Below are 16,077 nucleotides of genomic sequence, written 5' to 3' on the forward strand. Positions count from 1 at the left end.
GGGAAGGTGTGATATGGGGGGGGGGGGAAGGGGGTGGATCATATGGCAGACAGTGCCATATAAACCCACTTTCTGAAGAGTTCTTATCTCTGCTTCAGATACACACACACACACACACACACACACACACACACACACAATACACATTCACTCAGTCCTTTAAGAAACACTCATCCAGACCCCCTACCCACCTAGGCTTGTACAGACACACAGGAATACAAACACTCAGATACATGTCCATCCTCATGCAAGCACTGTATAATCCAATATACTCTAGATGATGATGGTGGTGGTAGTATCGTACCATTCACTGGCTGCCTAAATGTTTTACAGTCATCATCTTATTACATTTAATACTTAAGTGGGGGTGCTGGGCGGCTTAGTTGGTTAGGCATCTGACTCTTGATTTTGGCTTTGGTCATGATTTCACAGTTTGTGAGATTGAGCCCCGTGTTGGGCTCTGCACTGACAGTGCAGAGCCTACTTGGGATTGTCTTTCTCCCTCTCTCTCTACCCCCACCACTTGCACCCATGCTCTCTCTCTCTCTCTCTCAAAATAAATAAACATTTTATTTTTTTAATGTTTATTTATTTTTGGAGGGAGGGAGAGAGAGAGAGAGAGAGAGAGAGAGAGAGAGAGAGAGAGAGAAACATGAGCAGGAGAGGGGCACAGAGGATCTGAAGCGGGCTCTGCACTGACAGCAGAGAGCCTGATACGGGGCTCCAACTCACGAACCATGAAATCATGATGTGAGCCGAAGTCACATGTTGGAGGCTTAACCGACTGAGTTACCCAGGTGCCCCAATAAATAAACATTTTAAAAACCATTTAAGGAAAACCATCTGAGATTGATATTATTATTCCTATTTCATAAGTGAGGAAACAGAAGTTCAGAGAGTAAGTAACTTGCCAGGGTCACACAGCTAGAAAGCGACAGAGCTGGGAGCCAAACTTCTGCCCACACTATTAGCCCTTCTTCATTTAGTCAGATAGACATGTGACACCCCATGAATGTGCAGGCAAGCACACACACACACACACACACACAGACGAAAACCTTACCTCTTCAGTCAGCCCAAATAGATGTCTATGGGGTCACCTCCCCACCCCACCTCCTCATATGCATCACACCCGGGCCCTCACAGCACTGCCCTATATTCATGAAAGCTCCTGGACTAGGCACCTCTGAGCACAGTCCACTGCCCACAGAGGCTCCTCCCTCCCTCCCTCTGCCCAGCCCCCTTCCCCTGGCAGCTGCAGGCCCTGGCCCAGCTGGGGGCGGCCCTGGGATTTGGATGGGTGACTCAGGCTGAATCATGGCCCAGCTGCTCCTTGGCAGGCCTCTTCCCCATTCTGCCCAGAGAGCTTGTTTTGAAGGCAGAAGTGGGCCTTGGGATGGGGGACAGGAAGAAGGGGAAGCCGGGGATAGGGACAGGGAACAGGGGCACTTGAGAAAGAAAGAGGAATCAGGCACCTGGGGCTCCGTACTCCACTGCTCAGTGGTTTGCAGGTGCTCTCAGGTGGTCTCCACCCTTGTCCTGCATACTTCCAGGAAAAGAGGCCCTTCTTCCTGGACACAGGCTGTGGGCTCCCTCTCTGATCCCAGGGCCCACTTTGGTTCCCCTGCCCCATCTCTTGGCCCTGATGATAACAACAATAACACTATTTACTATTCTAAACTTAAAAAAAATTGTTTTTAATGTTTATTTTTGAGAGAGAGAGAGAGAGAGAGAGAGAGAGAGAGAGAGAGAGAGGGAGTCAGAGTGCAAGCAGGAGAGTCAGAGAGAGAGGGAGACACAGAATCTGAAGCAGGTTCCAGGCTCTGAGCTGTCAGCACAGATCCCAATGCAGGGCTTGAGCTCACAAACCGTGAGATCATGACCTGAGCTGAAGTCGGATGCTTAATTGACTGAGCCACCCAGGTGCCCCAATATTTATTATTCTAATTGATCACTCACATGTTTCAGCAATCCACCGTCTGCAAAGCACTTTTTCATCGGTATCTCATTTAATTCTCTTATTAGTGCCATGGTGGAAATTAGTATCCTTACTTTTGAGCTGAGCACACTGAAGCTCAAAGAGGTTCCACGAACCATCCAGGGTCACCCCGCTTGGTGAAATGACAGAGCCAGGAGCCAAGCTCAGGCTTCCTGGTCCAATCTGTGGAAGATAAGTGTTAGGGCCGGAGATGAGCTACAGCTGGGCATCGTGGGGCATGGTAGGAACATGGTAGGGGGACTGCGAGGTGGCATAGTGGGCCCATGGTGGGAGGCATGGTGAAACCATTGTTGGGGCATCGAAAGGGGCATGGTGGAGTGGTTTGGGAGGGGGCATTGTGGAGGTCATGGCAGAGGCATGATCGGTTGCTTAGTGTGCAGCGTGATCATGACATTTTTCTCTACCCTCTGCAATTCATGGATCATGTTATTTTTTTAATACTTAAAAATTTTTCTTTTCAGTGTTTCAGGCCAATATCCCAAGTCTAAAAAATCCAGAGCTGCGGAGTTTCTACTGAGAAGACTTCAGCTGTGGGTCCTTTGCTTACCAAAGCCTCAGTTTCCTCATCTGAAGAAATGGGTGCAGGCCTCTGGCAGGGTAGGCTATTGAGAGGCACAAATGAAATCACACGCATCATGCCCTTTAGAGGCTGTGAAGGACTTCACCAAAGCTGTTGTTTTTTTTACATTTTGATTTATCTTTTATAAAACAGCTGTGGGTGCTGGGCAGAGGGCGGAGTGGCTTTCTGGGAGCCTGGGGGCGGTGCTGAGAGGGGGAGTGGGTGACAGCTCTTCCTTCCCCCCTGCCTGGGCTCGGGCCTGGCCTTCCCCCACCCTCAGCCCAGAGCCAGTTTCTAGGCAACAGGATGGATGCAGGGATGGTTCGGAGGGGAGAGAGCTATAAATAGGGAAGGGAGAAAACAAAAATAAAGTTCCAGAGAAAGCTGTGGAACCACATTACTAGGGATGGGGGTGGGGAGGCCGGGAGGGAGACGGGCGAATGGTGGGAACACCAGGACAGCCCCCAGCTCTTCATCGGGGGAAGAGGGCAATTTTCAGATTAGCCAGCCAGCAAAGACCCTCTGAGTGCTAATGTGGGTGCGGTGTGGGGTGTGGGTTCTCTGTGCACAGCTGGGTGGCACAGGGGTGATGAGGAGAAATAAATCACTTCTGGTTGGAGGGCTACGGACTAAGATCAGAGGAGGGAAGGATTTCAACAGGTAGAGGTGGAACTGTCCAGGTAGAAGAAAGAGCACCGGCAAAGGAAGGGAAGGAGTGGGTCAGGTGAGGTGGGGCTGGCCAACAGAGAGGTGGGCCCTTGCTCCCCAGCTCTTCCCATGCCAACCTCCTTTTCATTAAGGTTTCAGCTCTAACCTCACCTCAGATGCCTGACTTGACCACCCCAATTTTACACTGGTCACCAACCCCTCCTTGTCAGATCCTATCACATCACTCTGTTTTACGTTTGTCATAAAACTCAAAATTATCTTATTCCAAGTATTCGTGGATCCAGAGGATGTGAGCTCTCTCAAGGCATCGACCTGCAGCCCTTCACTTTTAAGAACAGAGCAGGCATTGTTGAACGACTAAATAATCACACATGACACACTCAAGCAACATCCATGTACACGTGTAGACCCAGATACACTTGCATCACATAGGTAAGTGTGCCCACACAGCTCAACCCCTTTCATCTCACTTCAGGCTCCATGAAATTGCACAAGTGTCTGTTATTTCTGCCCTGTGGCTGCCTCCACGTTTCCCTATTGTTGGTGTTTTTTTGTCTCCCCCAGAGAAAGTCGTTTTGGAAAATTCCAAGGGAGGTGAGCTTTGGACTCAGGCTTGGGGCTGAATGTGGACTTTGCCACTTCCCAGAAATATGACCTAGGACAGGTAACTTTGCCTGTCTGGCCTCCATTCTCTCATCCATAAATTTGGCTTTAAAATAACAAGGAATCCTTGAGGATGGTTTCAAGTAAAATAATGGAGACAAGTGTTGGATGCTGGGGACATACTGGGCACTTGAGAAATGGTTCCATCCCTTCATAAGGGAGGAACCCATCAGCGGTGTCCTCTCACGTGTGTACCCACAGTCAGGACTGCCCTCTGACACAGGGCTGGTATCTTCCACTGATGCATCTGGGCCTGTGCCTGGAATGCATTTAAAGTGACCCTGTCAGATGACAACATTGGTCTCTGAGCAGAAAACCAGGTTCAGAAAACCAGGTGCGTGGCTTGGCACTCAGGAAGGAAGAATAAACCTCCCCATAAGCCAGATGGTGTACCTGATTTTAGCATCTAAAAATGGGGATCAGGTGATGGTAGCTGGAAAAGAGGTGGCAAACTTACATTCTTTACCAGCCAGGTAGTTCATTAAAATGAGTGAAGTGGATGAGATGAATACAATGGGGAGGGAAAGGGACTGTCATTAACTGGAATCAAATGAGAAACCTTTAAACCTTGTGCCAGCACATTAAACATCTCCACAGGCCACGGTTAACGTGAAGGCCACGAGTTTGCAATCCCTGCAAACTATGAGTTTGTAAATAGTATCTTAATTCAGTCAAAAGGGATCTGAGATCCTGGCACCCACACATTGAATCAGAGAATCTTGAGCCCACCGGTTTGTTCTCCCTACGCACACGTCTGCCAGCTGCCTCCTACTTCCGGAAATCATGGCTCGCACACTGAAGGCCAAGGTGACCCGAACGGACGGGTCTCTTGCAGCTTTCAAGGCCTACGCGGCCCTGGCACCATCTCCAGGCCCCAACGACTCAGGGAAACACGAAGCGCTAACACCTAGGAGTTGATTAAATAGAGCAAGCTCCTACCAGCCCCGCGGTCTAAAGGGCGAGGTAGGGCTAAAGTCGGAAAGGAGGTCGCATCCGGGAGAAAAGGGGGTGACGTCTTGCGCAGACCAGGTTAGGGGCCCCTGCGGCAAAGCAAAGCGGGGCTTCCGCAAGGGCGGGGGCGGGGCCTCCGTTCGAGCCAGGTTTAGAGAGCCACTGCGGCAAAAGAGGCCGCAGCGCTGCACCGGTGGAGGCGGAGCCTCAGCTGGCGCTTCTATGCCAATCAGAACAGCGCCTTCCCCCTGCCGGAGGCGGAGCCTTTGCGCCTCACCGCGGCGGCTCCGCCCCCTTCTTCCCCACACCTAGACGGTGTTGGGGGCCCTCTAGTGCCGATCCTGATCCTCTCAGGGCTCCTGGCCGGCCTCCCAGCTTTCTGCGTACCCTCGCCCACCTCAGCCGAAGCCGAAAACCTTCAGACGCCTTTCCGGGAGGGATACAACATCGGTTGCCCGAGCTCTGCCTCCTTCTGGGGCAACTGCCATTCCCCTTACCCTTGGGTGGGTTTTTCCGTGTTAGGTGTGCGCTGCGGGATGCACCTGTAAACGCTCTGCTCGCGCGCAAGTGGGGTCTTTCAGTGCCCGCGCTGCTGGTTTCCGAGGGCTCCTCTGCGGCGCGCGTGTGACTGAGTGCGCGCGCGAGTCTGCACGTGCCAATCAGTGTGTGTGCACGCGTGTCTGCTCGTGCGCGCCTGCTAAGGTGCGTACACTCGGGCTGGCGCGCAAGGACCAGGATACCCGTACACATGTCTGCGCGTGCGTTATCATCCGCGTCCCTACTCTGAGTGTGCAGAGAGGTGTGAGCCCGTCCACCCAGCCCTGCTGCGTGCGGCTCTGGGCTTCCTTCCCTTAGCCTTGCACCCCAGCAGGCGCTTTACGGTCCAGCAGGTGGCGCCTGAGGCCACCTTCACTCCTAGCCAACAGCAGTTCCCAGCCTGCGTAGACCCTCTCCCTCCAGGTCATCCTAGGGGAAGATAGGAGATGGAGAAACTGAGGCCCGAGGTGGTCAGTCTTGTACCTGGGCTGAGGGTGCCAGGCCTGTAGTCTGGGACTTGGAAGCCGGTCGGCGGCCCCCACCCACCTCCCAACCCTGCCTTTGCCCATGCGGCGGCGGCTACAGACAGATTGGCTTTATTCGTGGACACGCGAAGGGGGGAGGCGCCCGGGCCCGCCCACCCAGGACACGCTCACACGGGGGGTGGGGGACTCTCCATGCCACAATCACGACACACGACGCCCGCGTTCGGACTGGGCCGGCTGAGGGAGGGGGCATGGCACAGCCTGGCTCCTGGTTTTGGTTTTAAAAAACAAAACAAAACAAAACAACAAACGTTCTTGGGATCGTTGTGGGAGTTGGGCGGGGGGCCCCGGGCCGGCGGGGGGGGGGGGGCCTCGGAGAGTCTCTGTCGGGGATGTGTGGAGGGAGCCGTCGCTTTCTGATCTTCGTTTAAAAATACATAGAACATGCTACACCCGCGCAGACGTTGGACGGGATGCGGTGGGGAGGAGGGCAACATACGTGGGGGCAACAGCCCCGGCCCTGTCCGCGCCCCAGGATTGGACGCGGGCGGGTAGGACAGACAGATGGACAGACACCAACACAGGCTCCAAGGGAGCCCCTCGGAGCAAAGGAAGATCTCGTGTTTGGGGGGAAGGGGTAGAAGGACAGCCCTGGCTCTGGGGGGGGGGGGGCGGGGGGCAGGGGGGAAAATGTGCGGCGGGGGGGGGGCCGTCCTGGGCCCCTACGCCTCTGGCTCATACTCCTGATACTCCTCCTGCAGTAGAGGGATGGGGGATGGAGTGGGGAAGAGCAAAAGAGGAAGTGGTTGGAGACCAAGTGGCCAGGCTCTGGCCCTGAGACTCCTCCTCTTCAAGGAGGAACAGTGCACGCCCCTCTCCCTGGGCAGGGGAGGAACCTGGAAGCTGGGACTTTCCAGGGCAGGGGTGCCTGGGGCCCAGTGCTAGGCGCCATCTGTCCTCCCTCTCTGTTGCCACCTCCTAGGGCCTGGTTCTAGAAAAGGGGGGTATGAAGTTCCCTGGCCCAACCCTACCCTACCAGGGTCCTCCCACCCTAGCTGGGGATAGTGGCAATCTTCTAGGATGCCCAAAGCCCCACCCAGCCCTGCCACCCCTCACCTGGGGTGGTTCCTCATAACTCTCCCCTTCTGGCTCCATCAGGGGCTCGATCAGTGGTTCCTCAGCAGCTTCCTGGGCCACTTCCTCTGGCTGCAGGCAGAGAAGGGACAGGGCCATGAGGGCAGCTGGAGATGCTCCTGAAATTTGTACCCTGGGAAGCTTTTGGCTGATTGGGGGAAGGCTGGGCTTTGTTGGCAGTACAACCAGAATTTCTCATTAAATTGTTTATTTGGAGTGCCTCAGAAGTGGAGTGAAGGTGTGAGGGGTGAAATCACCCCAGATCACCAGGAAGCTGGGAGTGGAAAGGGGAAACAAGGCTCTCCATATCCCTCCCCTCAGTACCTGGTAGCCGCCTGCGCTTCCATCACTTGGATGGATGGGATGGGGAGGGAGCACGCTCAATCACCCATTTATCCCTGCCTGCCTTGTGTCAGCCTCTGCTGGGCATCAGGACCCCAGAGACAACCCTGGAGGCTCCTCTGGGCTGGAGGGAGATGGAAGCTCTGAGACAGGGCTGGGCAGGAGCTCTGAGCCATTCCCTTGCCACCTTCCACCCATCCCTCCCCCAGGGTCCTGTGTGGCCTGATTTCTTCAGCGGTTGCTATTTTAAGATAAGCTGGAAGCAACAGCTCATGGTGTTGCTTGGATGTGTGAGCTAAGACTCTCCCCTCCCCCCTGCATCTGCTGCCCAGATGGGTGCAGACCAGCAGGCACACAAGTAGGGGGTTGCCAGACACACGGCCAGCCACCTGCAGGTGAGCACATGTATGTGCACGAACACAAGACTGAGCTAGCTGCCCACAGCACACGCAATAACCTGGGGTGCGTGCACGGCTGCACAAGGCCACATATGGGCTGGCACACTCCTGGACCCCTGGGGGAATCTGTAGGTAGGGGGTATACCACCTCCCCATTTTCCACATATAACCACGGTCCCTCCCTACTGGGCAGAGGTAAGAATCTTGGGAGCCTGGGGGGCTGGCACTGAGAAGGCCTGCCTGACCACCTCTGTGGTCTAGTTGCCTTACCCCTATCCAGGCAGCTTTAGTTCTTTCACATTGCCAGTGTAGGTGGGCCCTGTGGGCACATGAGTTTATAGCTCCTGACCTGGCTCATTTCCCCCAGTGTACAGATGGGGTACACCAAGACCTAGGAGGTGGGGAAAAATTAGTTTGCTGAGAGTCACCCAGTATTAACAATCCCAGCTTGTGGGGCACCTGGGTGGCTCAGTCGGTTAAGTGTCTGACTCTTGATTTTGACTCAGGTCATGATCTTGCAGTTCGTGAGTTTAAGCCCTGCATCAGGCTCCCTGCTGACAGTGAGAAGCCCTGCTTGGGATTCTCTCTCTCTGTCTCTGTCTGTTCCTTCCCTGCTCCCCCTCTCTCTGGCTCTCTCAAAATAAATAAACTTTAAACCTTTCTTAAAAACAAATAGCTTGAGCACATCATTTGGAAACGACCCAAATGTCCAGCAACAGTAGAATGGAGGTGTGCACTATGGCTAATCACACGATAGATGATGTGCAACAAGAATGAAGAATGACAATGCATGCCACACATGGCTGAATCTCACAGTGTTGAGTGAAAGAAGCTATGTACAGAAGAGCATATACTTGATGATAACATTTGTATGAAGTGGAAAAATACCCAACTCATTCGTGGTGTCAGAAGTCAAGAAGCAATTACCCTTGGAGGGGGAGGCAGGGCCAGGACAAAGGCGAGGTGAATAAGGGTACAAATGTTAAGAAGGTACTCACTCTCAAGGCCATGCAAATGAGACCCGAGAATGAGTGTCCCCTTCAAATTTTGCGCCCCAGACACCTCACTCATCTTACCCTAGCCTGGGCCTGGGGGGGTTTGGGACTGGAAGGAGGTCTAAGGCAGGCTTCTGAGGGGCTGATGATCTGTGTCTTGCTGTGGGTGCTGGTTACATGGGGGGGGGGGGGTTCCCTCTGTGAAAATTTCATGGGGTCGTGTGATTTCTGCGTGTACGTTGTACCTCAGTAAAATGTTTACTTAAAAAACATCCCAGCCTGGCCACTCACTAGCTATTTGGCATCAGGTTAAGTCACTTCACCGTGAACTCAGCTGCTTTGGATGGCAAATGAGAGTAGGAATGTGGGGAGGGTCCCATGATAATGCACACGAGCAGGCTGGGAAGTGGAGACACTCAGAAATGTGCATCCTGGACTTGCACGGGTTCCCCATGCCCGGTAACCCCAAAGGGCTGTTGTTTAAAGAGGACATCCACGATCTTGAGCCCCCTTAGAGCAGAGGTATCACAAGTGCTGGTAGGAGGAAGGAGGCCTGAGAGAAATGGTTCTGTGCAAAGGCCTCTCACAAACAGCCTCGAGGCTGACAACTCAGACTCAGACCTGGATTTCCCAGCACCCCAGCTCCCAGCACAGGGGCCGGCCTTGTGGGGCACCAAGCTACTCCGGTGATGTAACCTGAGCTTATCCTCCCAACCACCTTCTTCTTAGAGAGACAGGCAGGAACTGGGATCTTGGGCAAGTCACTTCACCTCTCTGGGCTTCAGTTCCTTCATCTATAAAGTGAGCTAGTTGTGGCATTACTCCATGTAACGTGTCTAGAACACTGCCTGCCCATACAAGACATCAATGAATGGGAGCGGTCCCTGGAAATAATAATAAGAACGGGGAAGTCACACAGCTGGTAAAATGCATAGGCAGGACTTGAACCAGAACTTCTGAGTCAAGTCCCAGACTTCCAACAGGGGAAAGGACCAGTTGTGTAAAATGTCTGCAGTGAAGGGTGGTGTGGGGTCTCCTCCCGGAGCCCAGTGGATACACTCATGCAGAATGTACCTAATCTCCCAAACCAAAAGTTGAAGAGACCCTCACGCCCACGAAGGCGGTCTGCACTTGTATGTGGACAGACACGGAGCACCTCACAGAAGGAATGTCTGGCAGACATATAGGACCACAGAGTGCACTGTCACGGTGGTGCACTTCCATGCACACCTGTGGTCACGTGCGCCCCTGGGGGCAGGTATGGATCACTCATACGATGGCAGGGCTATCATCTTTTACTCAGCACTCACTGAATGCAAGTCAGGCTCTTTACCTCAGTGGTTCTCAAAGTGTGGTCCTTGAACCTGCAGCATCAGCATCACCTGGGTACCTGTTAGAAATGCAAACTCTCGGGTCCCATCTCAGACCTAGAGAGTCAGAAATTCTAGGGATGTGGCCAACAGTCTGCATTTTAACCTGACCTCCTGATGATTCTGATGCGCACATACATTTTGAGAACGTCCAATATGTATTATCCCTAATCTATGTTAGAGCCCTATTGTATTCATCTTCTGTCTTAAAGCCAAAGAATCAGGCTCAGAGATGTGATGGGATCTGCCCAGGGTCACACAGTCAGGATGCAGTGGAGTTGGGATTCAAATCCAACTCTGCAGCGCTTCAGAGATCACAGCTTTTACACTGTAGTGTATTCTAATGAAAGTATTTGCCTTCATGCACACGTGGACAGCCACTGTCACTCCCCCCGGAGGAACATGCCTGCACAAATATGTGATGCATATTTCGCCCCTCCTCCATGGCCAACACTTGCTCATGCCTGCCTCAGGGCCTTTGCACATGCTGTTCCTACTGCCTGAAATACAATTCTCGCATGGCTTGCCTCATCCCTTGGGTGTCAGCTCAAATGTCACCTTGTCAGAGCAGCCCTCCCAACTAAAGCAGTCCCCTTACTGCTTGACTCTCTATCGCATCACCTTTGTCTTTTCTTCATAGCACTTATCCCTGTCTGAAACCATCTGGTTTATTGGTTGGCTTCTTACTGTCTATCTTCTCCCACTACAGTGTCAGGTCCATGAACATATTCACTGTGGCAACCCCTAGAATAATTCCTCTCTGGCATGGATATTGAATGACAAGAAATGAATGAACAATCAGTGACATACAGACGTGGCCCTAAGTGGTCGAGGTCACGCTCACAAGCAGGATACATGTACACAATCAGATCTGGGTCACTGTCACAGGAAGCACAACACCCATACACAACTTCATGCAGACTCATTCTGAGCTGAGTCTAGCAGGGCCCTGCAGAACGTGAGACAAGGTGTGGCACCCATACAGGTGTGCCTGCCTGGCATGTGTGTGTGTGTGTGTGTGTGTGTGTGTGTGTGTGTGTGTGCGTGTGCATGGCGAGAGGAAAGCTCACCTTCAGATCAGTGGGAAATTCCTCCTTCTTCACCAGGCCTGTGGCTGCTGCAATGTTCCCAGCCCCAGAGAACACGGCTCCTCCAAGATGTGATGCCTGCTCCTTGGTTTTTTCAGCCACTGGAGCAGGTATAGGATTTGAGAAGGGGATTGGGGGCCAAGGTAAAGCAGACATAGATGCATCTGTCCCTCGCGGTGTCCCAGGGCTTGCCTCCCTCGTGGAGCACACTCTCAGGAATCTTTGGGGGTACCCTTTTCCACCGCCAGCCCCCCACCTCCAGATCCCAGTCAGATCCCAGGCCCGAGGTGTGGGAAGGGGGCTGTGCCAGGGCTGGGCTGGTACCTGAGGCCACTCCTTGTACCACCCCCTCTCGAGTCTTGCTTCCTGCAGGGACAAAAAGGAGCACACATAAGGACTCCGAGCTGAGGGAACAGACACTCTGGCAAGCACAGGGTTTACAGAGTGGGCAGAGGGATCCAGACAACAGTGGGCATCCTGGCCTCATCACCGCCTCTTTGGGCCCCCAAATCCCACAGGTACATCCCTCATCACTGCACTGAACCCTCCACACCTGCTTCCTGAGGACTGCGAGTTCTCCCCCACAGTCTGCCCCTTCTCCACCTGAAATGATGCCCGCACCCCTCTGGGGAAGGCCGCCTGAGAGCCAGCACTCTACTTCCCCGGTTTCATTTAACTGTCCTACCAGGGTGAGCAGGTGGGGGTTGGGGTGGGGGTGGGGGTGGGGGTGGGGGTGGAGCTGGGAGGTTCGTATTTGGAAAGGTTCCTCTGGTGTCCTTGAGGCCTGACTGCCCACACCTCACCTATGGACACTCACCCCCGCCAGCTCCCACTCCATTCCAACTAAAGACTCTTCTCCTAACTGGGGTGCAAATTTCTCCTTCTGGCTGAAGTGAGGGGTCTCAGGTGCACGACGGGTGTCAGGGGGACTGACACCCATGGCATTGGCCAGGCCTTCTTAGGAGGGTAGCTGCTGGGAAAGGCAAGATGGCGTGATCTGATGTGGGGGGCAGGAGCCCTCAGGGAAGTGGGGAGTCTGTTATACTGAGGATCTGGCAGTGCAGGCAACAGCTGGCAGACCCCAGAATAGGTAAATGGGTGTCTAGTAGGGCTGAGGCTGGTGGAAGGAGGAGAGGACAGCATGGGAAGGCAGGATCCTCCGGGCTAAGGTCAGCCAGACCGAGACAGCAGGGGGCCGGCTGCTTGTACCCAGTCATTCCTCCCACAAACATTTGTTGGCACCTGCTCTGTGCCACGCCCCAGGCCAATGGCTCACTGTCGGATGGGGATAAGAGAAGGGCAGATTTGGTGTCCTGGAACTCATGTAGTGGGGAGGGGACTTCTAGCCTCCAAAGGTACGTGAAGGGGGGAGAAAGCACTCTCTGTGCCTTGACAAATGGGGAACAGGCAGATATGCAGAAAGGAGACTGGGGGTGGGGGTGGGGGTGGGGGCGGGGGTGGGGAGGGTATCTCAGGCACCAGAAACCATGCGGACAGGTACAATGAGGTGTGCTTTCTGGACCTGCACAGAGCACATCAATGCTGTCTGTGCATCTGCAGAGATGGAAATACAGACTGAGGTGGGACCATGAACTGTGGCTATAGGAACCTGAGGTTTTAATGTGTAGGAACAGGGGGCCGTCAGGGGTTCCTGGGCAGGGGGAGGAGTAGGAGGTGCCAAACTAAGGGGAAGGGGGTGCTTTGAGTCTGTTAGCAGGGAGACTGTGTCAGGAAGCCAGGGATCCATATAGAAGTGAAAGGGCTGGGTAAGGGGAGGCAGGGGGGAGGCAGGGGGGAGGCAGGGGGGAGGCCAAAGCTGGGGCCTGGCAGGTGTGGGCTCAAGCCCCTGCCTTGTCTCCATCCCCTGTGCCCTAGCTCCAGCTATACCACCTCCCGGCAGGCCTCCCTGCATTTGGTCTCTCCCCAGAAGCCCGAGGAACCTTTCTACGCTGAAATCAGATCATGTCTGTCCCTAGCTTACAATCTCTCGTGGCAGTTGTAATAATCCTTTGCCCTGGCCCACAAGGGCTCTCTCATGAATTGGCTCTTGCCCATTTTTCTGATCTCATCCCCTACCATTGCTTCCTGCCCTCTACTCTCCAGGCTTGTCTCCTTCAGGCCTTTTCTGCTTCCTCCAACTCCCCTCCCCCACCCAGCTCCTTATTCTTTGGGGTTCAGCTCAAATGCCACCCCCTCGGGTTCCCCTACTGAAGTGGTCCCCATCCCAGCCACTTGATGTCACATGCCACTATGCGAATGATCTGTATCGCTATCCGGAAAGTCAGCAGCTCCTAGTACATAGATAGCAAGAAGTCAACAAACATTTTGCACATCGCCACAATCCCAAATCTGCCACAAGCCTGGGCGAATTAACCAGCCCTCTTCAACACACGTGAAGGGTAATTCTGCCTACTCCACACTAGTAAGCTCTGAACCACCATATAAATTCAGTAATTGTCAGTTTGGGGTCCTGAATCCCCTTATGCCGATGACCCTGGGGGCTCCCTCTCCTCTCACCCTTGGGGTGAGAGATTTTAACCACTTGGTCTTTCTCCTGACACAGCTGGAAGCTGCTAGGAGGATGGTCCCAGAGAGAGGGCAATGGTGCAACCACAGGCATTGGCAGGCAGGAAGACCCTCAGAGCAAGTCAGAGATGGAAGTAGCTGGAGAGGAGGGCGAATAGGGAGCCCCAGGAGGGAGGGCTTGCAAGGAGAGGGGCTTTGGAGTTCATAAAGCTTGGCTCGAACTCCAGCTTCAGGTTTCAGCAGCTGTGTGACCTTGAGCACCATAGTTAGACCTCTGTGGAACGGGCCGGGAGCATAAAGTGAGGTAATGGGCATTATGGCACTTGACACAATACTTGGCAGAGAGTAAGGGCTCAACTCCAACTCCAGGTAACTATTAATCATGTGAAGAATCAGGGGGAAAATAAAAGGCTACCTGCTTTGACCAATACATTGGTCCCCGGCCATTCAGCTGAACCCCACCCTCACCAACTTTTCCCCCACTCCCCCCTCCCCATAAGTGTCATCACTGACCCAGGCTTCCTTCAGCTGGCTGTGTCCTCGGTGACCCCTGCTGACCCGGCCCCATCTGCTGACTCATATTCTCCTGCCCAGACCCCTCCCCCCCCCACACCCTCCCTCTAAGGACCCCAGCCACACTCCCTCCAACCGGAACCCGGTAGCCCCAAAGCCCTGCCCCTTGCCCACCGACGTAGAGGACGCCCTCCTTAGTCTTCTCCGCGGCCTCGGTGACCCCCTGCTTGGTTTTCTCAGCGGCGGCCACGACGCCCTCCTTGGCCATGGACAGGCCCTTCATGAACACGTCCATCCTGGCGGCCTGGGGAGGGCGAACACACGGGCACGGGTGCGCTGGCCACGCACCCTCACCCCAGCCCTTCCCCTTGGACGCCGGGCCCCCTCCCCTCCCTCCTGAGACTCCAGCGCTCTTCTGGACCGGGAGCCCCCTCCCGTCTTACCCCCTGCCCAGCGTGAGGCCACAGGGCCGCGACGAGTCCTAGCGTCCTTGAAACCCAGGGACGCGGGAGGATCCACTGCCTCGGTTATCCGGGGCCCTGCAACCTGCAGCCCCGAGGAACCAGGGTGCTGGGCTCGGCGCGCAGCACTAGCGCCTGCCTGTACGTACACACACGACAGAGTCACACGACCATACACACAAACATTCTCCACCGCCACGCTCACGTGCACATACAGGACACGCAGACGTTCAAACGCACACGGACACCCTGACACACGAACACGGGCACGGGCGCACGTCCACAAGGCCACCCAGGCAGTTGCAGACACAGAGCAGCAGTCACACATACCCCAGGGCGCACACTGACACGCACCTAGCGGAGCCGTCTCCCCGTTCTCCAGCGGGTTCCCCAACTCTGCTATCGGCCCCTTCCCCATCCCGCCCAGTCCCCTCTCCATCCCCAGCCCTTCCCCAACCCGGGCGTCCGGAGCGCGGCCGCCTCACCTGGAAGCTGAGCCCGGGCTTGGGATGGAGCAGCGGCTGCGGCTGCGGCCGGCGGACGCTGGGGCTCGGCTAGGCCGGGCTGGGGTGGGCTCGGGGCGGATGGGGAATCGGGGCCTCGCTAGGCGCCCAGGTCCGTCGGCAGCAGGCGGGGCGCGGGCCCTGAGCCGGGGCGCAGCAGTGCCCTGGCCTTGGGTGCGTCGCCAGCCACGGATCGCGCCTTGCGCCCTGCTGCTCTCACGCTCGGGCTCAGGCTCCAGCTCGGGCGCTGCGGCAGCTCTGAGCTCAGCGCCCCCTCTGGCGGCCGCGCCGCCCCCTCAGCCTGACTGACAGGGGGCGGGGAGGGTGACATCTCCGCGGAGCCCGCTGGCCTCCGGGGGCGGCCCCCGACGCGCCTCTGGGGACCCTTGGGCGTCAGACTCGCGTCCCGACCCCAGGAGCCGAGTCTGGCGGCGGAGACAATGCAGAGTGCCAAGAGTAGGGAAAAAAAAAACTGCATGCAGTTGCCTTTGGGATTCAAGGGGTTCGAATCTCAGCTGTGCTTTTATTAACTGTGGGACCTTGGGCTACTCAGCTCTCCTTTCTGAACGCCAGTTTCTTTTTCTGTAAAATAGTGGATGATGGATGATTCGCTCAACGAAGGTTGATTGAGAATTTAGACAGGTGCCAGGTAAGTTTGAGGCAATGGAGACAGTGGAAAAGGAAAACAAGGTCCCTGTCCTTGGGGAGTTTACAATGATGTGTTTGTGTGTGTGCAGAAATGGGACACAGGACAGAAAACAAACATGTCAACATTTACACCTAAGAAGATTGTTTCAGCTTGTGAGGAGTGTTATGAAGATAATGAACGGCTGATGTCACAGAACGACTAGAGGGGGGACTTGGGACAGAGTGTCCAGGGAAGA

The 16,077-nt window shown here is 54.9% G+C and overlaps 1 protein-coding gene across 2 annotated transcripts; it reads right to left on the reverse strand.

The window, feature by feature from the left end:
• Positions 1-5,958: 5,958 nt before the first annotated feature.
• SNCB (synuclein beta) lies at positions 5,959-15,464 on the reverse strand. Of its 2 annotated transcripts, none has more exons than XM_040445938.1 (6): positions 15,176-15,464; positions 14,404-14,533; positions 11,515-11,556; positions 11,173-11,291; positions 6,980-7,069; positions 5,959-6,618 (listed from the first exon to the last, which is right to left on the reverse strand). In XM_040445938.1, exons 2-6 carry the CDS (start codon positions 14,522-14,524, stop codon positions 6,586-6,588), a joined length of 405 nt encoding a protein of 134 aa, XP_040301872.1. In that variant the 5' UTR covers positions 14,525-14,533; positions 15,176-15,464; the 3' UTR covers positions 5,959-6,585. The 2 variants fall into 2 exon arrangements, with proteins under 2 accessions (XP_040301872.1, XP_040301879.1); XM_040445945.1 differs by lacking the exon at positions 15,176-15,464 and adding an exon at positions 14,673-14,806.
• Between the last annotated feature and the right edge of the window lie 613 nt (positions 15,465-16,077).

This window comes from Herpailurus yagouaroundi, unplaced genomic scaffold, assembly GCF_014898765.1.
Source record: "Herpailurus yagouaroundi ecotype Mexico unplaced genomic scaffold, PumYag 29, whole genome shotgun sequence".
NCBI lineage: Eukaryota > Metazoa > Chordata > Mammalia > Carnivora > Felidae > Herpailurus > Herpailurus yagouaroundi.